Source organism: Piliocolobus tephrosceles, chromosome 1, assembly GCF_002776525.5.
Source record: "Piliocolobus tephrosceles isolate RC106 chromosome 1, ASM277652v3, whole genome shotgun sequence".
Lineage (NCBI taxonomy): Eukaryota > Metazoa > Chordata > Mammalia > Primates > Cercopithecidae > Piliocolobus > Piliocolobus tephrosceles.
The window spans coordinates 111,980,565-111,994,260 of record NC_045434.1 but is presented as its reverse complement, the minus strand read 5'-3'; the positions used below and the strand labels follow the sequence as shown (position 1 = coordinate 111,994,260).

Sequence of the window (13,696 nt, the reverse complement as noted above, 5' to 3'; positions counted from 1 at the left end):
ACCCATGTTCAAGAAAAACAACTTGTAAGGTATGTTTTTATTTTACAAAAACAAAAAAAGCCACATGCAATACCCATCTTCTAACAAACTATTAATGCTTGGAATACAAAGTAAAAAGGAAATCCAATCAGTCCTGATGAGACAAAAATTCGATTTCACAAAGCTGAAAAAATCTATTACAAAGTTTCAGTTGTATAAATATAGTCAGTCTTATCTTTAATGTAGTCAGACAAAAACCAAGTTTTGTTGGCATTAAAAACAAAAACAAAATCCCTGCTGCTTGAATACACCACACTCTTCATTTGTATCCCCGGCCAAGTACAGGTGATGACTACAGGATGAGAGTTACTGCGTGTTCCAGGACTCAAGGTAACCAAATGAGATTTAAACATTTTATCACACTCCCTCTACCAACAACAGCTTGGACAGACCACTATAGCCCTGGGTCAAGGACTAAAGACTTTGTTCATAGAAAATTGAACATGTAGGCTGGGCACGGTGGCTCACACCTGTAATCCCAGCACTTTGGGAGGCCGAGGTGGGTGGATCACTTGAGCCCAGGAGTTTGAGACTAGCCTGGCCAACATGGTGAAACCCCATCTCTACTAAAAACACAAAAATTAGCTAGGCATGGTGGCACATGCTTGTAATCCCAGCTACTGGGGAGGCTGAAGCAGGAGGATTGCTTGAACCCAGGACTGGGAGGCTGCAGTGAGCCAAGATCATGGCACTGCATGCCAGCCTGGGTGACAAAGCAAGACTCTGTCTCAAAAAAAAAAAAAAAAAAGGAAAAGAAAATTGAACATGTGTTCGCTCTCAAATGGGTGCACAACTCTGTGAGTAGGCAAAAGCCACTGAATGGTATGTTTTGAAGGTGAATTGTATAATATGTGAATTATATCTCAACAAAGCTGTTAAAAATATATGACACATCTAACTTGCTAGGGGAGCAACAGGTGACCCCGGTAGCGTAACTCAGGAGTTCCTGACAGGTCACAGGGCAGACCTGCAGAAGTCAGCACAGTAAGGGGTAGTAAAAAGTAGCTCCTTAAAGTATTATGGCTAAAATCAGTGGAGTGAGAATAAGTCAAAAACATATGTACTTTTTCCTACCATTTCCAGAATAGTCTAAGGGCTGTCTGTGGCCTTTGTCACAAAAGAAAGCTATTCAGTGAGATGGCAGGTGCCCGGGTATTGCTGAGGCTACAGAAGATTTTAGGCCGGAACTCAGGAGCTGCATATCTGCATCCACACTGGGGGAAGTTCCAACATGGACACAGGTTCTGAGAGCTTGACTCCTACAAAAGGAGGGAGAATGTGGATACCCAAAGAAAAATTGGATTTATTAAACCAGAGGGACTCCCTGCCATCATCCACATTGTTGATGGCCAGGGACCACAGCATGGCTCTAGTTCTCATTGACTCTTACAAAGCCATCACCAGGGCAGCAGTGGCTAATCAGATGAGCATTTTGTGGCAGACCAGTCACTTGCAAATGCCATCCCCTTTCTGTATCTACCATCTGTCACCAAATGGTTACTGGAGAAACGACACAGGCACAAATCATGGGCAACTGGGGCTTGACCAAGGGAAGGTCACCCTAGCCTGATAGTGATGGAGACAGAATTGCCAGTAGAAAAAGAAGGTAATTTTATTTTATTTTATTCATTTATTTTTTGAGACAGAATCTCGCTCTGTCACCCAGGCTGGAGTGCAGTGGCGCGATCTCTGCTCACTGCAAGCTCCGCCTCCCGGATTCACGCCATTCTCCTGCCTCAGCCTCCCGAGTAGCTAGGACTGCAGGCACCCGCCACCATGCCCGGCTAATACTTATGTATTTTTAGTAGAGACGAGGTTTAACCATGTTAGTCAGGATGGTCTCAATCTCCTGACCTCATGATCCGCCCTCCTCGGCCTCCCAAAATGCTGGGATTACAGGCATGAGCCACTGCGCCGGGCCCCAAGAAGAAGGTAATTTAAAGTCTTGCTCTGGTTTTACCCGTTCTAGGTACTTAAAAGTTCATTGATAATAGTTGGTGTAAAATTGGGGAAAACGGGCATAGAAGACACCCACTCTACTCACCTTTCAGAAGGGATGTTGCCAGAAATTGGACCAGAAGTCTCTTTAGTTTTTTATCACACAGAGCAATTGAGAATGAAAAAAAAAAAAAAGAGAGAGAAAGATAGGGGCTTAAAAGTGAGAAGTATCCCAGCTTGGTGAACACCTTGTTTATTTTTTAATTTTTTAGAGATAGGGTCTCACTATGTTGCCCAGGCTGGTCTTGAACTCCTGAGCTTAAGCAACCATCCTGCCTTGGGATTACAGGTATGAGCCATCATGCTGGGCCGGTGAACATCTTGTTAAACTCTCCTAGCCTTCCTTCCTTGAAGACTGGTTTGATTCTGCTGCTGGGGTATGGGCCTGGGATTCCGTTTCTTTTGTGGCCAGTCTAGACATTGATTCTGTGCCTGAGCAGATGGGTTAAGCTTAGAAGCAGATATCACGGCCACCGCAGGTCCATGCCATTGTGGGCTGGATCCCCTAAAGTGCCCCATTAAAATCTTGGCCTCCCTGTGCTCTTTTCAAATAAGAGACCCCTGTTCCATAATATGACCCAGACTTCTAGGATGGGGGCACTCAAGGATGGGGAATTTTCCTCACTGACAGGGGTTTGCCATCTCTGTGGGTAAACCCAATTGAGGATAAGGCTGGAACATCTGGGTTTGGGGCTTACCTGGTTCTTTTCAGTGTCATAGAGTGATAGTGGGAGGTTTAAAAAAAAAATAGGGAGATGTATCCACAGGGCTTTGGGCATTTTCTTCATGAACTTTTTCCTTTGGCTTCAGTGAGAATATCTATCATTTACTTAAGAGAAGGGAATGAGTTACCTGGTTTAAAAAAACAAAAGGCTGAGTGCAGTGGCTTATGTCTGTAACCCCAGCACTTTGAGAGGCTGATGCGGACAGATCACTTGAGCCCAGGAGTTGGAGACAAGCCTGAGCAACATGGTGAAACCTGGTCTCTACAAAAAAAAAAAAAATACAAAAATTAGTGAGCCTGGTGATGCACACTTGTAGTCCTAGCTACTTGGGAAGTTGAGGTGGGAGGATAGCTTGAGCCCAAGAGATTGAAACTGCAGTGAACAGTGATTATGCCACTGCACTCCAGCCTATGTGACAGAGCGAGACCCTGTCTCAAAAACAAAACCATTCCTTGTTGCCTCTCTTTGTGCTTTTCAAGCCTTTTCTTACCCAGACCTTACTCACCTTGCCCTCAGACTGCCCATTTCACTCCCTTTGAGCTGGTTATCCACGGGAAATGGATCCAGGCTGCTATGAAGATTGTCCACCAGGGAACCCCGACACCCTCCTCACCCAGCCTCTCTCCTAAAGAGATCATGAGCTGAGGGCATGCGAGGAAAACTCCCAGCTGTTTCTGCACTTAAGTTAGAGGACAGAGGAAATAGTTTCTATACTTAAGAAGAGAGAAATATCTTCATTCCAGAGCTGTAAGAATTATGAGCAGACAAAGCTATGGCTCTGGCGGATGGGTCATTTTGGGAAACAAGATACAAGCAAGGGCATAATTTACAAACAAAGTGTGGGTATATTTGGCAGGTTTGAGGCAAGCAGAAAGGAGGGTTTGGGTACTCTATAAAAAAAGATCTGAAATTCAAACATCTGATAAGGCCACAATGAAGAGATTTCCAGCAGTGGGTGTTGCAGGATGCTGGCACCCAAATCGCCGCAGGCTTGCAAAGGTGCTATGCAAGGTGAGGAGGCAGGTGAGGCAGGCAGTGCCTCTCACAGGTCCATGTCTGGGCCTCCTGAGGATGTCTTCAGCGGCACTGAGTCAAATCCATCAGGAGTCCTCTGAAAGAGAGATGGTGACAGGAGCTGGCTGCTGCACAGGGGCAAGTTTGGGGACAAAGGAGAGAAATGGAAAATAGGTGACAGAAGGAACCCTTATGAAATTACTGTTTCAGTGGCTTTGTGGAAATACAGAAATTAGATACCTTCTATTCTGCTTGCTCCCTTCAGTGTCAGTTGGAGAACAATAAAAATCTTTTTCTTTTAGGCCGGGTGTGGTGGCTCATGCCTGTAATCCCAGCACTTGGGAGGCCAAGGCAGGCGGATCACCTGAGGTTAGGAGTTCGAGACCAGCCTGGCCAACATGGTGAGACCCCGTCTCTACTGAAAATACAAAAATTAGCCAGGCATGGTGGCAGGCGCCTGTAATCCCAGCTACTCAGGAGGCTGAGGAAGGAGAATCACTTGAACCCGGGAGCAGAGGTTGCAGTAAGCCAAGATCATACCACTGCACTCCAGCCTGGGTGACAAGAGCGAAACTCCATCTCAAAAAAAACAAAGAAAATTTTTTTTTCTTTCAAAAAAATGTTTTTGGCCAGGCACAGTGGCTCGCGCCTGTAATTCCAGCACTTTGGGAGGCCTAAGTGGGCAGATCACCTGAGGTCAGGAGTTCAAGACCAGCCTGGCCGACATGGGGAAATCCTCTCTCTACTGAAAATACAAAAAATTTAGCCAGGTGTGGTGGCATGCACCTGTAGTCCTAGCATCTAGGGAGGCTAAGGCAGGAGAAATGCTTGAACCCGGGAGGTGGAGGTTGCAGTGAGCTGAGATCACGCCACTGCACTCCAGCCTGGGAAACAGAGCAAGACTCCGTAATAGACTCAATAAATAATAAATAAATAAATAAATAAATAAATACATGTTTTTTAGAGACAGAGTCTCACTCTGTTGCCCAGGCTGGAGTGCAGTGGCACAATCATAGCTCACTGCAGCCTCCAACTCCTGGGCTCAAGTGATCCTCCCCCCTCAGCCTCCCAAGTAACTGAGACTACAGGCATGCTCCACCACACCCAGCTAATTGTTTTTTATTTTTTGTAGAGATAGGGTCTTGCTATGTTGCCTAGGCTGATCTTGAACTCCCAGCCTCAAGAGATCCTCCAGCCTGGGCCTCCCAAAGTGCTGGGATTATAGGCATGAGCCAAAAATCTTAAAACTCCCCTGCTTTGCACCTTTGCTGAATTCTAGCAGTCCCAGATAGACTCAAGAGTCCCAGGGTGAACTGTTCTCCCATTGGTTTAAAAAAAAATCGCAGTCTAAGGAGGCCAAGGGAGTCTCCCTAGCAGGTCAGCACAAAGGAAACAAGACTCAGCAATCTAAACACCTAAGCACGGTCCTTTCTTCACCACCTCCCAATACCCTCCTTCCTCTTTCTGCCCTCCCAACCCACTCCTATTGGGATGAACTGGTTCAGAGCAGTAGTCAGATATGGGCACTGGCAGAGTGGGGCTGCAGAGGGCTATAGCCCTGGAGGACGTGCTTGAATGCTCTCAGCTGGCCCCCGCGCCCAGTGACAGTATTGTCTGTATTGCATTTATGAGCTTCATACTCACTCACCCACCCACACAAACTCACCCAGCCCTCCCAGCTCAGAATTGCTCAGTGGGGAACAGCTGAGACTGAATTATGATTCAGCTCCCAAAGGACTGGACCCAGACACCTGGAGGACAGCGCCCCCCACTGGTCAAAGGAGAGCCTGACTTCTATCAGAAGTTGATCCCAGAGATCATCTTTTCCCCCTTTCAGTGAAAATAAAAAAAGGGGTGGGGGATGATTCTTACAACATGGATGGTTCAGTACTCCTTCTGGAAGTGAAAAGGCCCAAGCAGCTCACTAACTGGAGTACATGTTGAGATGTTGAGAGAGAAGCAGCCTGATCAAGAGCAGCCTTGAGCCCCGGGGGGGAAGAGTATTGGTGTAGAAATACAGAAGGCAGAAGGCAGGATTTTCAGAGTGGGGAAATGGAATTGTATGGGGCGTGGGGAGCAGGGTGCCCATCCCTGAACGGTACAGGACCATTCAGTGTCTGAGGAGCAGTGTCTCCTCCAGCCCTTCAGGCTGACCTCAGTGCACTGGCCAGGCCCCCTACCTTGGAGGTAAATGATTTGATCTTCCCAAAGAGTGACTTCTTGCTGGTAAAGATGAGGTCGTCTTCCACATCCTCGCCTTCCATGATGGCACAGCTGTCAGCTGCTGGCAGGTCACAGTCCTTGAGGGTAGCATTCATCACCAGCTTGGAGTACTTGTACTCTAGTCTATAAAACAGGAGGATGGGAAAGACAGGATCCCAAAATGTGGGAATAAGGGGGAAAGAGGTAGAGAGGTTGGGCTACAAACAGGTCCTATTCCCATGCCATGGGTAAGGAGACTGAAGCATAGTAAAATGGTGTCAGGGCTGCAGGACTAGAAGGAATCTTGGTTCCCAGTTCAGTGATCTTTGTTCCTTAAGCCTGTTTCTGTGATCTCAAAGTTTAATAGAAATATCAAAATCTTAATGTCATTCTCTGTATTGTTAAGAATAACAAATTAAGGATACTCTTTGCTTTTGAGAATTTAACATCCATTTATAGACTGCCACATGGTACCATCCCTGTTCAGGAGTCAGGATAACCAAACCATGCACTGGATAAGTGGTTCAACAAGTCTCTGGCCAGAGTCACAGAGTCTGTATGTAGCCAATTCCAGAGAAAAACCCCATTAATTTACACTTTCAGATATTCTCCCTGATCAATAATCCAACCCTGTCCATCCCCAAACTCCAATACCGCATCATGTACTTTTGATTCTTTTTCCAAAAGTAGCAAGTCAAGACGGTGAGCAGGATGGCAGTACAGGTGCCTGCAGAGATGCCCACTTTCAGCCAGAAATCTATGGTTTTGCAGATGGTGACTCTCTGCTCAGGCAGAGAAATGCCACCAGAGCATAACTTGGGTTCTCGCCACACGTAAGTAGTCTTCTGTTGGGGAGAAAAACAAGGAACTCAGATCTCTCATTCCCTTCTCTCGTGGGAGTGCCCGATCAGAGGGAAACCCACCTGGATCCCAGCCACACAGCTGCTGACGATAGCGTGGTAGTCAGCCACTGAGCAGAGCGGGCAAGCAGCCGCACTCTCCCACAGGAAGTGGAAGTTGCAGCCATCACAGGTCCCATCCGAGCATGTTCTAGCAAAGCAGAAAAGAGACCTGAGCTCTCACTCGCTGGACTGGTGGGGAAGATCTGGTTGGAGGCCTGTTGTCTCATAGCTTGCCTGATTCACCCTCTCCCTGCCCAAACCGTTAGCCCTACCAGGATCCTTCCAACGAGTCCTTAACACAGGTTTTGATCTCTGATTTCACTGATAAGAGGCCTTCCTGGCCTCCAATGGGCTATCCACCCTCTGCTCGTTTATGTTTTTGCTGACATCGTATGAGAGCTGTTGTAAGGTGTCTGAGCTCCAGCATGGCTGTCCCACCAACCCCTTTGAGGTTCCTGTCCTCCTCACAGACTTGTGACATTTGCAATAGCCACTTTGATGCAGCTTCCTGGTGATGGGATTGGAGCTGAGATGGGGTTCAGGAATGAGCTTCCGGTCATGGATACCTGTTACGTACTTTATTGTGATGTCTACAATGGCAAGAACAGGGATTTGACACTCAGACACCACTACTGGGTCAAGACGCCCTGCTTTGCTCCCCATCTCCCCAGTCAGTTGTTTAGGCGCAGCATATCCAAAATGTCTTCCTCGAGACGCCAGTGCCCGTCAAGATGTTAGTTGCTGTTATGCGGGGAGGGGAGGGGGTGTCCTGTGGTCATCTTCATTTGGAAATTTTTGATTTAGTTCACTCAGCTATTAAACTCAGAACTGGGTATTTTCATTGCAGAGAGATTCCTAGGATCCCTAAACCTTTATTAATCCTCATAATAGCCAGAGATCACGAAACGTCCTAAAGTCTCCTTGTCTCATTTCATCCTCAAAACAACCCGCTGAGGGAATTTAGCATTATGCCTATTTTTACAGATAAGGAAACAAGAGGCCTAAAGAAGGTAAGAAATATAGCCATGATAACATAGCTAGTTAGTGGAGGAGATGATTCAATCTGGCTCTCAGCCGAGCTGTTGGTTACTAGGCTACGCAGCTGCCACCATAATGGACCAGGAATACGAGAGTAGCTTTCACTCTTCCTTCTACCCCATTCTTGCCATATGAAGATTGAGGGTCTGGGGCCATGACTCTGCCCCTAAGAGCCCATTAATGGATCTCAAACTCTTTTCTTTTTTGCTCCTTTTCACTAATCTCTGGATCTCAGGATGGAATGACTTCAAGGAAGGGAGATTTTGGCCTTTGTCACATCCCTTTGCAGGGCTTACCCTGGCAGCGACAAACTTCCAGGGACAGTTTTCTGTGGACTGCACCTGACACGGATGGTGGTTGATCTCCCAGAAGTGCAGGACTGGGTCACATCATTGGACCTGCAGAGAAAGCCAGCCCCCATGGGGGAATGAGTCACTCAGCTGTGTTCCTGGACAGCCACCAAGTGAAATCCGCATGGAGCAATTCCCTTGCTGGGGAAGTCGGGACTTGGGCTTTAGCCTGGCACACAGGGAGTGAACAGGCCTTGGTTTATACGTGGAAAGGGTGGGGATCAACAATATGTAGTCAAGGGGGAAATGCCCTGGTTTAGGAAAGTCATGGCTAGCATCCACTGGAGGCTGCTTAGGCTGGAAGGGAAGTCCACTGCAGATCATCCAATATTTCTCCTTGCCTCAAGGGCAGATCTGCTCCAATAATATCCAAGAAGCTGGGATCAGGAACTCCCAGCCTTTAGCTATCATGACTACGCAGATCTGCTAGATCTCAGACATGTTCTGGCTTGATAAACAGTAGGTGGCTAGAGAGGGAGGGATGCAGCAGAAATTATGGAGGAGTCCTAGGTTTCACTTGCATTAGCCTCGCCTCTCATCTTCACCTATAAAAGAAGATCACGTCCGGTATTCCCAAGGACTCCGGGTGGAAAAGTTCAGCGGGGGAGGTGATTCCATCCAGAGTCATATCTGTTGTCACCCCTGCCAAATTAGAGCTCCTAATTAGTTCTCGCTAGTAGCATTAGCTGGCAACCACTTCAATTCTTCCAATACCTGTCAACATCCAACCTCACTTCATCTCATCACATCCCTGATTGACTTATGTGAAAGGGTGAAACAAGGGTTTGTCAGAGTCCCCGGGAGCACTTTGCACACAGAGTGGAATAGAAAACACAGGTCAAGAGGTTGGGCCCCTCATGTGGGGCCTTTTACCTCCCAGCCTGGTAACCTCACACTCTCTTACACATACACACACACACACTCTCTCTCTCTCTCAAACAAGGCTGAGGCAGGCAGCAGAGTTACTCACCAATAAGTCGGTCAGCAAGGCTGACAGGCTGTGAGGAAACCCCGGCCTTGTAGCCTGTCACCTCTGGGGGGATGATGACTGCCTGGCAGACGTAGGCTGTGATAGATTTGGAGAACCCCGACTCACCCTCAGGAATCCGGAGGTCAGTGACATTGTCGGTGCACACAGACATTTTCCTGCCCTGGTGGGGAGTGGGGAGGAAGAAGTGGGAAGAAGTGAGTGGTCACAGAGGAATTCCCAGAAGGGAATAGGGAAGGCTTTTTCACATCTAAGTTTTCAGCGTTCCAATGCTATGTCGCAGGGGAATGATTCATCCCAGGTCTAATGACGAGACAGATTTGATTTTTTTGTTTTGTTTTGTTTTGTTTTGAGACAGGGTCTTGATCTATTGCCCAGGCAATGGTGCAATCATAGTTCACTAAAGCCTTGACTTCCTGGGCTCAAGCAATCCTCCTGCCTCAATCTCCCAGAGTGTTGGGATTACAGGGGTGAGCCACTGTGCCCGGCCAACATTTTCAGTGTTATACATTTCAGTGTTATACATTTCATTATACATTTCAGTGCTGGCCGAGTGCAGTGGCTCACACTTGTAATCCCAGCACTTTGGGAGGCCGAGGCAGGTGGATCACGAGGTCAAGAGATTGAGACCATCCTGGTCAACATAGTGAAACCCTGTCTCTACTAAAAACACAAAAATTAGCTGGACGTGGTGGCGCACACCTGTAGTCCCAGCTACCTGGGAGGCTGAGACAGGAGAATCGCTTGAACCCGGGAGGCGGAGGTTGCAGTGAGTGGAGATTGCGCCACTGCACTCTAGCCTGGCGACAGAGTGAGTCTCCGCCTCAAAAAAAAGAAAAAAAAAGTGCTAAATCTGGTGTCTCGGCCTTTTTTTTTTTTTTTTTTCTCTAGATTATAAGAAGTAGATGAGCTTGAAAACTGAAGGAAACCTTTACATTACAATAAAATAAAGAGTTCTTCTGTCTTTGAACTAAGGATCTGTAGTGTGGCAGTACACCATAAGCATTTCTAAACCGGAAAGGAGTAGAGAAAAAGTACACCATTTCCCCAAATCACCACCTTCGTTGCTCTCCATAATTCGCTGACATTTTTGCTACATGGAGCCTGCTTTATTCAGTCTTATTTCCTAAGTGATCATGACCTGTTATTTCTGAGGCTTCATTTTAACTTCTTCGAAGACTTCTGAAAACAATATAGAGATGCCTATCTCTAATCTTTCACAGATTAGTTTCTTTCTTGACACGTTCTCTATATAAACACCCATCAACTTCTTTGCATGCTGCAGAAGATGGGTCAGAGCTCTATGATGTGAAGGCCTTACCACCAACAGAGTCAAAGACGAGATGCTCAAGATGCACTTTATATTGTAACTTTTTTTAGATGGAGTCTTGCTGTGTCGCCCAGGCTGGAGTGCAGTGGCACGATCTCGGCTCACTGCAACCATTCACCCCTGGGTTCAAGTAATTCTCCTGCCTCAGCCTCCTGAGTAGCTGGGACTACACACGTGTGCCACCATGCCCGGCTAATTTTTCTATTTTTAGTAGAAACAGGGTTTCACCATGTTGGCCAGGCTGGTCTCGAACTCCTAACCTCAGGTGATCCGCCTGCCTTGGCTTCCAAATTGCTGGGATTACAGGCGTGAGTCACTGTGCCGATCCTATTTTGTAACATTTGAAATGAACTTTCCAACTACTAATTGTGGCTTGCTTGCAGTTTAGTCAAGTGCAGTGGTGGGATTAACCTTTGCTTTTCTGCCTTTGAATTTTGGATCTGAAATATTTGCAGCAGCATGAAATGGCTGATGGTGACAATCTTTCCTTATAAAGCATTTCATGTTACTTTCTTTCATGCTATCAGCAAAGAGACATGTGGATGAACTAGAAACAGCTGATTTTATCCAGCCCCTAGGAAACAAGCGACAAATGCAGTGATTGCTGAAGACTGCTTTTTCAAGAAAGGGAAAAAAACCTTTCCTCCTGCGGATTTCTGGGTTTTCATCTGTTTGTTTTGTTTTGTTTTGTTTTTGTTTTGTTTTTTGAGACGGAGTCTCACTCTGTCGTCCAGGCTGGAGTGCACTGACGTGATCTCGACTCACTGCACGCTCCGCCTCCCGGGTTTATGCCATTGTCCTGCCTCAGCCCCACAAGCAGCTGGACTACAGGTGCCCACCACAATGCCCAGATAATTTTTTGTATTTTTAGTAGAGACGGAGGTTCACCGTGTTAGCCAGGATGGTCTCGATCTCCTGACCTTGTGATCCGCCCACCTCGGCCTCCCAAATGCTGGGATTACAGGCGTGAGCCACCACGCCCGGCCTTCCTCCTGCATATTTTTAAATAGACTCATTCTGAGGAAATAAAGATCAGGAAAGAGTAAAAGAAAACCTTATTTTATTTTATTTTATTTTATTTATTTATTTTTTGAGACGAAGTTTCACTCTTTTTGCCCAGGCTAGAGTGCAATGGCGCGATCTCAGCTCACTGCAACCTCCACCTCCCAGGTTCAAGTGATTCTCCTGCCTCAGCCTCCCTAGTAGCTGGGATTACAGGCATGCGCCACCACGCCTGGCTAATTTTTTTGTATTTTTAGTAGATACGGGGTTTCTCCATATTGGTCAGGCCAGTCTCAAACTCCCCACCTCAGGTGATCCGCCTGCTTCGGCCTCCCAAAGTGCTGGGATTACAGGCGTAAGCCACCGCACCCAGCACCCAGCAAGAACACATTATTTTAAACATCTATATTTTCTTAAGTGTTTATAATCCTGATTATTTAACTTGAGGGGAAAAAGTCCTCAGGGAGAATAATATTTAAAAACCTTTGAAGCTCCTCAACCCCTTGCTGCCTGAAGGATTTCTGATTTTCTCGTGTGTCTGTCTCTGGCTTCTGATCCACAGGCCTCCCCCATTCAGTTCTCACCCTGTCAACTGGTATACCTTACCTGGTTTCCACAGAGACTGAGGGTAAAGTGATGGAAGTATTTCAGCCCTTTGGAAGTGAAGCTTGGCCCTCCAGCAAGAGTGACAGTGTTTGCCAAAGCGGAGAAGTTGTAGTTGAAAGTCCTGGTCGGAGTGTTGCGTGAGAAGATGCAATCGTTGTAGCACAGAGAGTGGATCTGATGGGGAGAGGGACGGGTCAGGCCCACTGGTCAGGCAGGGCCTTGAGGGGCCGCAGCCGAGAATAGCAGTTTTCTCCCCAGTCTGGTCCCGCCCAAATGGGGTCAAGACGAGGAAGAAAGGATTAGGGGTGACTAGCAAAAGAAGTGAAACAGGCACTAGGGGAGTTATGTACATTTGCCATTCAGTTATTAGCATATATGTGATGGACAAACCCAAACCTGTTATTGTTCAGAAGGGAGTTTGGTCAAATTCTATAGCCTTATTCCTGTGTCTAGATTACAGAAGCCTCTCAAGACACAAGAGGATCCTTTTTACTTTCCAGCAGAAGACAATGAGGTACTAACCAGAAAAGGGTATCTGAGACGGAAGAAGAGAAATTTTTCTTGCTCCCTCCTCACCCCCTCACAGTGTAAAACTCACTGAACTCTGCTTCCTGTTTCTCAGGTTCTCTGTAGGAAACTGAACTCTGAAAGGGGCTTGTCTTCCCATAAACCCGTTCATTGCTCTGTTTTAGGGTCACCACTCAGCGGCAGCTGCACACAATTGTCATTCCCTCCCACAGCAGCAGAGGGAGCTCCAGGGAAGGAAGGTTGTAGCAAAAGTCCAGGGTACCGGAAAGAGGTTGCCAGGGGTCTGTAGAATCGCTGCACTTCATTGCGCAGATGAACTAGGCAACGTTTGCAGAGTACATATTGATAGTGCCTTACAGATGTATGTGCATGTAGTTGTGATCAGTAAAATACAAATTCATTGAAAAGCATCGATTAATATCTAAGAGCTTTTAGTCTAAGTACTTCTCAGATGCAGAAAGTACATGGGGGCAACAACACTGCTCCCTACTTTATTTATTTATTAGTTTTTCAAGGTGCTTTTTACATTTTATTTTGTAAATTAGAGACAGGGTCTTGCTCTGTCACCCAGGCTGGAGTGCAGTGGCACAATCATGGCTCATGACAACCTTGAACCCCGGGGCTCAAGTGATCTTCCCACCTCAGGCTCCCAAAGTGTTGGGATGACAGGTGTGAGCCACTGCAGGCAGGCTTTTCCCACTTAGGAAAGGAATCCTTAAACTTGTAAAGCTGAGAAGCCACTGGGACAGAAGACAGCAATGCCAGTTATCATATGTCCCAGCAATGGCTGGGTTTCTATCTTTCCAAAGAAGGGGCAGATTTCCCTAATAACAGGCTGGATTGAACGATGCTGAATATAAGCCACAGGCCCCACCCCACTGTTCCTTCCCTCTAGGTCTCTGCACACCTGCCAAATAACCCTCTGGACCAGACGGTCACCAACCTCTCTTACCTGCCAACTAAAGAGGAGAGTT

General features: G+C 46.9%; 1 protein-coding gene across 4 annotated transcripts in view; it reads right to left on the bottom strand.

Annotated features, from left to right (window-relative positions):
* Positions 1-3,584: 3,584 nt before the first annotated feature.
* The window catches only part of KIAA1324 (KIAA1324 ortholog), an 85,967-nt gene continuing 75,855 nt past the window's right edge, over positions 3,585-13,696 (bottom strand). For 3 of the 4 annotated variants that reach the window (XM_023232608.2, XM_023232609.2, XM_023232611.2), the window contains 8 exons: positions 12,195-12,368; positions 9,239-9,419; positions 8,814-8,910; positions 8,215-8,316; positions 6,902-7,028; positions 6,645-6,823; positions 5,957-6,122; positions 3,585-3,873 (listed from right to left, as the gene is read on the bottom strand). In XM_023232608.2, the coding sequence (XP_023088376.2) occupies positions 3,805-3,873; positions 5,957-6,122; positions 6,645-6,823; positions 6,902-7,028; positions 8,215-8,316; positions 8,814-8,910; positions 9,239-9,419; positions 12,195-12,368 (1,095 nt within the window). In that variant the 3' untranslated portion in view covers positions 3,585-3,804. Of the gene's footprint in view, positions 3,905-5,956; positions 6,123-6,644; positions 6,824-6,901; positions 7,029-8,214; positions 8,317-8,813; positions 8,911-9,238; positions 9,420-12,194; positions 12,369-13,696 lie in introns of all 4 variants that reach the window. The other variant, XM_023232610.2, reaches the window with a different exon arrangement.